The sequence below is a fragment of the Galeopterus variegatus genome, unplaced genomic scaffold (assembly GCF_000696425.1).
Source record: "Galeopterus variegatus unplaced genomic scaffold, G_variegatus-3.0.2 Scaffold4516, whole genome shotgun sequence".
Taxonomy (NCBI): domain Eukaryota; kingdom Metazoa; phylum Chordata; class Mammalia; order Dermoptera; family Cynocephalidae; genus Galeopterus; species Galeopterus variegatus.
The window spans coordinates 113,431-123,679 of NW_007730627.1; the positions used below are offsets into that span (position 1 = coordinate 113,431).

A 10,249-nucleotide genomic window follows, 5' to 3' on the forward strand; every position below is an offset into this window, starting at 1 on the left:
TCTGTATTCATCTCCTTTTGGTCTTTTCTGAGGCTTCCTATGCCTTCCTTGACTTTAGATTCTGATCTGTTTTTATTTGATGGTTCCTACTGCTGGGAATATAGGGATTTGTATAGTGCCAAAAGTAGTGTTATCAGAGGAGAGGGTCTGGGGAGGTTGGATACCCGCCCTTAACCCCATTCTCTGCCAGGTTCCTGACTCCACTGCAGGAAAAAATTCAAAGGCTGAGTCAGAATAGAAAGCGAGAACAGGTTTAATGTGAAGAATAAGAAATACACACTTCACAGGCAGAGTGCAGGCTGGCTTCAGAATGAGCACAGCCCAGCCTCCTTCCTGGATTCTACCTTTATAGTTGGCTATTCTATGCATATAAATGCTATCTAATGAACTAAGCGGGTAGTTCCTGGTTATGTAACTGGTTATGTAACCTAGCCTTGCACATGCTCTGTTTGCTTTTTAGAGCAGGTTCAGTGGTCAAATTCCAACATAGTCACTGAAAAATACTCAGAATATATTCAGTGCTCTCTAGTGCCTCCAGTGGAAGGTCATTCAAAGATAAACTGCTTATTGAGCATGCTTGGCCGCTAACATTACGAAAGTCAGCTTCCTGTGGTCTCAATCTCCCTGTGTTGGTGCTGAAAATAGGTGCTACATGCAAAGTAATTCAGGGCCTAGAGGAGGGGCTGGAGCCATAGAGGAGGGGTTTGAGGCCCAGGGAAATGGCCTGAAACCCAACCCCAGGGAGACTGAGCACCTCCTATCTCAGTAGGAGAGAATAATGCAAACCTCCCTACATGCTGAGACTTACCAGCATTTCCTTTACTAAAACACAACCCCATGGAAGTTTTTGGCACAAGTATTTTTAAACTACTTGATTTCATTTTTCATAACTGAGCATATTCTAATAACCCAGGATTACTGAATCCTTTTCCTTCCTTGTAATGCTTCTAAACCAAATATATAACTGTCAACTCTTTTAACTCTACTCCAAGCCAAGGAAGGAAAAATCCACTGAAGAGTTGAAAATAACAGAAAATTTGGAATTTGGGTTCAGAATCGAATGCTCCCTGGGCTGGTGCCTCTTTCTCTTTTCTTTTACCATGCAGCAAAGGAAGAATATGATTTAGAAGCAAAGCTACATGGAGCTTGTTTTCTTTATGAGACCAAAAGAGAATTACATTTCTCATTACATAAGAAATTAGAACTCTTAAGGACCTGTTCTGAGTCTCGAGCCTAACGAATATTAAGATTTTTCAGGAACAGAGGAGCTCATTTGTGGGAGCAGGGACTTACTAGAGATCCCCTTTCTTCTGCCTCATACAGCCCTACCAAGGAAAATACATTCTGGTGAAATTTGACCCTGAACAAAGTACCTCATTTGAGTAAACAAAATCTCTCTCCATTACTCCCTTTGTCCTGTCCAATATCAGCTTCAATTTTCCAGGGCAACATCACTCCAAGTCTTTTTTGATAGAATCTACATTTAAAAAAAAACACTTTTGTTTATTTTTACCCCAAAGCGTTTGGCATTTCTCTCCAGTGAGTCACACTATGGGATCATTTCAAAATGTCCTCCTTAAAGAACATTTCTCTTCCCAGGAGAGATAGGAAATTGGTAAATGACAGCTTGTCCCAGCATGTTACTGTGCGGCATGTGGGGATTTTAATAAAGAAACGCCATTTCACACACATTTGATAGATGGACTTACAAGGGAGACAGCCTTCTATATCTTTCCCTGACTCTACAGAGACAAGATGGGAAAACTAATGGCTGATCATTTAGGGATTTATTCCAATCAGTTTAATATGGGATTCAGTCCTTCTATTCCCTCCATTACAGAAGTTTAGTGCAATCATTTGTGAATTCAGATTTTTGCAATAAAATATTTAAACTATTGAAGGTGGGAGAAAAAATAAGAAGAGAGAAGGTAGGTGTAGGGTGTGCTCAGAACCTCATTATTGCGCAGAACACTAACTTATATTCAGGCCTTTGCCAGTGCCCCTCTGCCCCCCGGTACATCTCCAGTTTTCCTCCCCACTCCTTGGTTTGGAGTCATCGGTCACTCCCTGTTCTCTGCTCCTGAAGCAATTAGGACCTTCCTCTATTAAAGCACATAGCATGATGGGATTATAGTTATTTTTACAGTGGTCACTCGTTTCCTTTTGCACACTCCTTCTTCCATTTAGAGGGTCTCAGAAGCAGGGGAGTGGGCTAGATTTGTCTCCGTACCTTTAGCACCCAGAACAGGTCCCGGCACCTGGAAAGCTTAATAAGCACATGCTGGTGTAGCATGGTAAGCATGGCTGAACTAGGAATTTCTGTTCACAGTGCTGATGTGGGTATCTGGATTTCCCTTTTCTCTTTATATGACATTCCCTCTCCCCCATTCTCTCAGGCACTTCCTTTCCTCCTCTAATTTATGTATGAAAATTTAAAGTATCATCAAACATTACTAGATGGACATGTGAGTTTTGATTGTAAATATTCACTGGTAAATTACCAGTGTGTATTTCCATTGCATGTCAAAATGTAGAGACTGGCTTTAATCTTTCTACTGAGCTTTGACGTCTGCATGTGGTTGAAAATTTTTTGGCTTTTGGGTTCCTTTCTTCTAGTAACAACACCCTGTTGTGGTTTTTTTTGGTTGGGGGGTAATTTTCTCTCCCCCATTGGGTGCAGTATTGGTGGTACTGAGTTCAGGGTAGCCCACCCTCCCTTATCCTGGGATGAATTATTAGTGGTCATCATTGGTTTTGGTGTGGGAAGTTTTTAATTTTTAATTTTGCAATGAACAATTCATACTTTTGCAATTTGAAAATTAAAGATTTAAGAAAAAGACTGATATTTTCCCAAAAGATCTGGCTAGGTACAATGAAGTTCTCTGTGAAATCCGTTTGAGCAGCAACCACAGCCCTGGCCTGTTCTTAAACACACAGAGCCTGGGGGAATGTAGACAGCCCTGCGTCTCACTTCTGAAGTTGCCAAAAATCCCCTTAAAATGATTGAACAGATGTCTTTCCTTGGGTTCAAGCGAATATAAATTACAACGGTCTGCTTTTAATTCCTAGGCTTGGTGTCCTAGGGGCATGAAAATCAATCACTTTCAGGTTTGTTTTCCAAATGTTTTTTAAATCTTCAGAATTTTAATAGCAATAACCACTACAATATGCAAGAAAAACTAAGCACACTATGCAGGTAGCTGCTGCACCCCGGGGCACACACTTCCTGTGTGACAGTGGAGTTGAACAGGCATCCACCACGCATCTTTGCACCTGGCCCTGTTGTCCCCTCAAGGGCCTAGCATGAAGAATGGGATGGTTATTGAGGTTAGAACCAGAGGCTTAAATGGCAGAAGATTGACACAGCCATGGCCTGGATATATCATCAGCAGTAAGAGCAGGGATCTTGTTATTCCTAAGAAGAAACATAAGAGCACACTAAACTTTCCTCAGTAAATCAGTTTAAGTCAAGAAACTTGTTGCAAGATCTCAGCCTTTGGTTTCTGGCCTTACCTATCATATTTCTGGTGGCATGAGAAAAGAGAACTTGGGAATTTCATATAAATAAATAGCTAAATGAAAGTTCTTAGCCGTTTTCAGATAATCACTATTCTGATTTATATTAGCTCTTGTTGGGTGGAGTGGACAGTGTGCATCTAAAAGTTTCTGAGAATCTGGTTTCCACCACTTTCAAAATAAAGCACATTTTACATGATGATACAAGCCTGACCCTAGATGGGGTCATTGATATTTACCCACTGATGTCATCAGGTGAGGAAGAGCTGAGGGCTCAGGAGGAGGGAAAGAGGATGGGCTTGAGGAACAGAGCCCTGGCTTTGAGTCCCAACTGGTTCTGCCACTAGCTGTGGAAACTCAGGTGTGCCTCTGTGTGCGTGTGTTCATTTCTTACATGACGAAGTCACACCCCAAATAGGTATATTTATTTCTTCATTTATAAAGTAGGGCCGGCCCGGTGGCGCACTGGATAGTGCGCCGCTTGGGAAGCGCGGCGGCGCTCCCGCCCGAGGGTTCGGATCCCACATACAGACCGGTTCCCGCTCACTGGCTGAGCGAGGCACGGGAGCAACGACGAGGGTTGCGATCCCGTTGCCGGTCCCCGGTCCGGTGCGGGGGCAACACTGAGGGTTGCGATCCGTAGCCGGACACGGAAAAAGACAAAAGACAAAAAAAAAAAAAAAAAAAAAAAATGGCTCTTATAACTAACGTGGCCTACAGGCTGTCTGATACATGTGTACACTTCAAATGAAGCAACACACTCAAAAAAGTTTTTAAAAAAGGCAAAGATTAAGAATGTTCTGCTTATTGTGAATTGGTACATCATTACATATACATAAGATTTCTATTTCAACAAATTCCAAGCTACTGTTCATGCTAATACTATATACATTTGAAAATCTCTTCTCCACAATTATTATAACTTCACCCATTTCATTGGTGGTGTAATTCAATTATTCCTATCCAATAACATTTGCCAAACACCTTCATATGACAAACTCTTCTGTTACTTATAGAACAAAATGCTGTTACAACTTCCTTGATTTATTGCACTTTTCACTTAATCTTAAAAGGAATTAAAAATTTCTACTCATAACCCCCAAATCTCATTTATCCATCTGTCTGAATCAGTGTCACAGAAGCCATTCCTGCCGTCCTTCAGTTAAATAACGTAATTCTTACTCCTGCAGTTAATTTTGTAAGAAACCATCTCCCACAAAACAAAAGCTCACTTCTTTCACAAATAATTTTTATTGATAAGAAACATCTTGCAGATATAAAAAGATAATTTTCTTATTCATATGACATTTTTAGTTTTTAAAATTTTCTTTTCAAAGATTAAAACCAACTCCTGTTGTTCTCTTTTAGGAAAGTAGTTTATCAGTGATAAGGATCCCATCCTCTTTCAAAAATGAATCGATTAATCATGTCAAAAGCTCTCCTAGGCTGGTCATAGGGTAAAATATGTCCTCCACCTCGAACAATTACCTTAAAGAAGAAAAAATTAAAAATGGAAAGTTAGAGACATCGATACACTTCTCCCAAATACTTCAGCATCATATTATTAACCAGAGTTCAATGTGTGTTTATAGATTTTCTTTTGAGTAAAGTGGATACGATGAAATGTACTAGTCTTAAGTGTAGACTCACCAGTCTTGACGAATGTGTACATTTGTGTAACCTGAGCCCTTGTCAGGCTGTATAAAGCATTCTTAAAACATGACTAGTTGAAGTGAGTTCACATCAACACAGGGGCCCACCCTTGAGCTACGCTCGATGAGGACAAAAAAGGGAACTGGTCTTTATACTCTTTAAGCCTCTAGCATCAGCAAATATCGCAAGTAGAGGAGCAGGGGAAGTCTTCCTGATTCAGTGCCTAACAGGCAAGTACTGACACCGAGTGTGTGGAGGTCACACGCAGAGACATCTGTGTGGTCTGAGACATGCTGTTGCATAGGTGGAGGACCCACAGGAGTCACTAGTGGATGAAGTGAGGAAATATATGCAAATAAGAATCACTTCCAGTAACTTCTAGCTGAGTCACAATTAGCAATTAAAGGTCACTTTCACAAGGCCCTTCGTAAGAGTTTGGATTCTTTCACCTGCCTCAATCTGAAGGGAACTGAAGCAGGAAAAAATACAAATATATTTGCATAATACATTTATTAAATTAAGAAATCTTCCCCCACCCTCCAACACCCACCACCTTGCTATAAGGTAAGTGGGATCAGCATTGTTACATAAATTTTACCTTGCAGCTCGCTGCTGTACAAGTTGCACGCTGCACAACTACAGGGGGCACCATTCACATCGGCATCAAAGTGACTGAGTTATTTGGAGCTACCAGTGGCTTGTCCAAGTCACAGTATTAGGAGATAACTAGCTAGGACCCTGACTTCTGGTACTAACACTGGTGTTTTTAATCAAATCATCGTACTTGCACAGTAATTCCTTACCTTTGAATTGAAATTTACAGCTTAGTTGGAGAACATTTTGACCCACTTCTCAATAGCCCTCTGAAGTAGGTAAGGGAAGCAGATCACCATTTGCAGATGTGCGACTGGATTTACCCCTCTCACATACAAATGGAAACTTCTGCTTTATGCTACGCTCAATCAATGGTCGTTTGTGCCTCATTGCAATGACAGTGGAGCCCATCTACCATTTGTGTTCAAGCTTGCATTTGGAAACTCATGTCCCACTTTTTGTCACAGACTGAAAGTAAACATATGTGTGACAAGAGCCTCTTCATGTGACTCTGGAGGAACACTTTTGTTGCCCCACAATCTCAGTGTAGATTTTCTTCCTGTAGATTCTCATCCAAATTTCTGGCCTCTGCAGGAATCTGGTGATTGATTTCTGGGCAATTTCAGCTCAGCCAAGGACACTTAACAAAGGCATGTGTGTGACAAAACCCAGCTGCTTCAACTGGAAATGAGTTTGACAGCAGTGGCCTGGAACAGCAGTAAGCTGAATGCCCAAGAGCTACGGGTCATCCTGCCTCCAGAACCCAAGCTGCAGCTGCAGCTGGCGAGGGATAGCATGGTGCTCTACAGTCAGAGTGCAGAAGCATGACAGGAGTCACACAAGCTGTGTAACCTCAGGCAAGTAACTTAACCTCTCTGAGCCTCAGTTTCCTTACTGCACAATAAAGAAATGTTACTTCTTGGGATAATTGTGACTTGTGTGAGGATTTAATGTAACAGTGTCCATGGAATGCTTAGCACAGCGCCTGGCCTGAATGGTAGTCAATAACTATTAGTCATTATCATTAGTCTTCCAACAATTATCCCTATTCAAAATCCAGAATCATGATGCCTATATTATCCTAACTACTCTAGAACATCCTGTGTTCTATACATTCACATCAAGTATATTGACTTATCCCTGAACCGGCCTGTTGCCAACCCCCCGCCCCCAAAACAAAAACCAAAAAATGTTAGCTTAAAGGAATTGTTTAAAACAGTGGTTCTAAAACTTGAATGGGAATAAAAATACTCGGGCTTATTAAAACAGATTGTGAGGCCCCATCCCCAGACTTTCCAATTTCTGGGTGGGGCCTAAGAGTCTGCATATCTGACAGTTCCAAAGTGATGCTGATGCTGTTGGTCCAAGCACCACTTGTTGAGGACCACTACTGAGAACTTTTTCTATTCTATGGCAAAGCAGAGAATTCTCTGTTGACAGCAAGGGAGAATACAAGTAGAAATTTGTTAAACACTGATTTGTGGCCTCACTTTATTTCTCTGATATTGACGCTCTCCTGGTATTTACTCACACGTGCACTTACACCTCCCATGTCTGTAACAATAAAGTGGTGAGGAAGAGGCGAAAGGAGTCTGCTGTTAACAGGTCTTACTCTCAGCGACCCCCTCACCTGGCTCCAATTTCCGAGCTGCCATATGTAATGACCCAATGACACCGTAAATAGATCATTTAGATCAGAAAGAAAAGCTCATTAAGGAACAAAGGCAATTTCACATGCCACAACATTCCCAAAGTATGTACTCAAGAAGATTCACATAGAGAATTTTACTGATGTTAACCTCAAAAATAAATTTGTGAGTGCTGAGAAATGAACCACTCTGTTGTTTGTAGCCACGCATCTCACCACTCACAAAGCAAGGACACACACACCACTCTGCAACTTTTAGAGGTGTGTAACAAAATGTGGCAGGGCCATGATTACATATTTAAATGTGACAAGATTAATCTCAAGGCTTCCAGGATAGAAACGGTCTCATCACCAGAAACTGTATACTTTTGGGTGCCTCTGAACTGGAGCTGACGCCTCTAAACTCATGTGTTCCAGATGTTCCAGGGGGTCACAAATGGGTCATGAATTTTAAAAGGGTTATACAAATACTTTAATACATCTCTCCATTTTGTTTTTTAGAAAATGGTACAATTCTCCCTGGATTTAGAAACACAGACCTAGCAGTAAAGGTTTCCCAATTGCGCCTTTTTAGTTGACAGATATAGGGGGAAATTCACAATGGGCTTGTTGATGTAGATGTGTCAGGATACTTTGTAGGGGTCTTGGAGGAGTAGATCACTGGACAGACAATGGGGGGTGGGGCAGGGGTGGAGGGACACTCTGCAGACAGGAAACTGCGCGTGTAGACACAGGGGGCATGAAAGGGCATGTGCGAGCAGTCTGCAAGCAGTCCCATTCATGAAGGAGGAGTGCGGAAACAGGGAGAGCTGCACAGGCAAACACTATAATGGAACCATGTGACAAGCTGAGATTGGTGGACCTTATCCTACGGGGTTTTCTTTTTAACTGTGATAAAATACACTTAACATGAAATTACCATTTTAACCATTTTAAAACGCACAATTCAGCAGTATTTAGAACATTTCTCATGTTGTGTAACCATCATCATTACCTAGTTGCAGAATGTTTTCATCACCCCAAAGGAAACCCATTCCTTATTAGTAATCACTTCCCACATCCCTCTCCCCACAACCCCTGGCAACCACTAATCTGTTTTCTGTCTCTATGGATTTGCCATTTCTGGATATATCCTAGAGGGTTTTAAGTAGGGTGGTGACACGCTCAGATTTGCATTGTAGAAAAATGACATATTACCTGATGAGGAGGCTGATTTGGAAGGGGCAAGTAGGCAAATTAGGAGACTACTGATCAGGTGAGAGATGATGTGGGCTCATAGGAGGGACAGTGAGACAGGGAAGGAGAAGAGGGTGTTGGGATGGAACCTATAAAATTAGTGATTAATCAGATGTAAAGGTTAAGTGAGACCCCCTCCCCCCAATCTTCCCCATTTCAGTCTTCTGACATGAGTAGATTTGCAAAGGATAATGCTACTGACCAGAAAAGGAGACTAGAGGCATATGGCAGATGTGAGTTTGGGAGGTGGATTACGTAGGATAAGTTTATAAGTTAAACCATAAGTTTATGGTTCCCGTTTTCCACCACAGAACGATGCATACACTCAAGAGAATCTTGCTTATAATGGTTTCTGATTTACATTAAAGCTCTTTTACTATTTTTATTCCATCCTACATTTACTAAATCTTACTGTTAGCTTTGAGACACTAACTATGAGTAGAAATAAAATAAATATGCACTCAAATAAAAAATATATTAAAAAGAAAAGGTACTTGAGAATGAGAACAAAAAAGAAGCTGAAGCTTGTTAGCAGACACCTCCTAATAAAGAATGAGGCAAGTCACTTCCAAAAAAAAGTTTCCCTGAACTTTTTGAAGTACCCTTGTATTGTAATTTAGGATTTCCATTTCTGACTGTGACACAAGAGCTTGTATCAAACCAACCCCACACCACGGAACAATGATAGAAGCTTCCAAAAAAAAGTTTCCCTGAACTTTTTGAAGTACCCTTGTATTGTAATTTAGGATTTCCACTTCTGACTGTGACACAAGAGCTTGTATCAAACCAACCCCACACCACAGAACAATGATAGAAGCTGAATTAAAAAGAAAAGGATGCTGTTTAAAGGTATTATAAAGCAACCAGAACTTGAGAGGCCAAGATCCTCTAAAAATGAGCCTCACGTTTTGTGCTGCTTTTCCCTCTGGGAAATTCAGCAATTTCTAAGCTTTTCTGACTGAGAAGCCAAGCAAAACGTGACAGATGAAAGAATGAAAGCTAAGCAGAACTTTTAGCAGTCATATGGTGCTTGAGAGACCAAGAAACAAAAACAAAGAAAACCCCAAAGGAAACAAAAGAAAATTTGGAGTTGCAGATCTCTCAAGGAGGTATAACACTGGTGAACACCACAGGCTTTCCATTAGACAATGCCTTAGAAGGAATGAAAAACCAGAAACAGGTTAGCCCTCACAAACCCTGAAATCAGCACCAAACCAACTGTCACGTTTTGTGCTGCTTTTCCCTCTGGGAAATTCAGCAATTTCTAAGCTTTTCTGACTGAGAAGCCAAGCAAAACGTGACAGATGAAAGAATGAAAGCTAAGCAGAACTTTTAGCAGTCATATGGTGCTTGAGAGACCAAGAAACAAAAACAAAGAAAACCCCAAAGGAAACAAAAGAAAATTTGGAGTTGCAGATCTCTCAAGGAGGTATAACACTGGTGAACACCACAGGCTTTCATTAGACAATGCCTTAGAAGGAATGAAAAACCAGAAACAGGTTAGCCCTCACAAACCCTGAAATCAGCACCAAACCAACTGCCCTAGTCCCTGCCTGATCAGCCCCTACTCTAACTGCCTTCCAGAAGAAATTAAATCCTCTT

General features: G+C 41.2%; 1 protein-coding gene across 1 annotated transcript in view; it reads right to left on the bottom strand.

Annotated features, from left to right (window-relative positions):
• Positions 1 to 4,796: 4,796 nt before the first annotated feature.
• CPVL (carboxypeptidase, vitellogenic-like) overlaps positions 4,797 to 10,249 on the bottom strand; it is a gene marked incomplete at its 5' end in the record, with an annotated part of 61,988 nt that continues 56,535 nt past the window's right edge. Inside the window, one exon of the mRNA XM_008587729.1 lies at positions 4,797 to 5,004. Coding sequence (XP_008585951.1) covers positions 4,897 to 5,004 — 108 coding nt within the window. The remainder of the gene's footprint in view (positions 5,005 to 10,249) is intronic.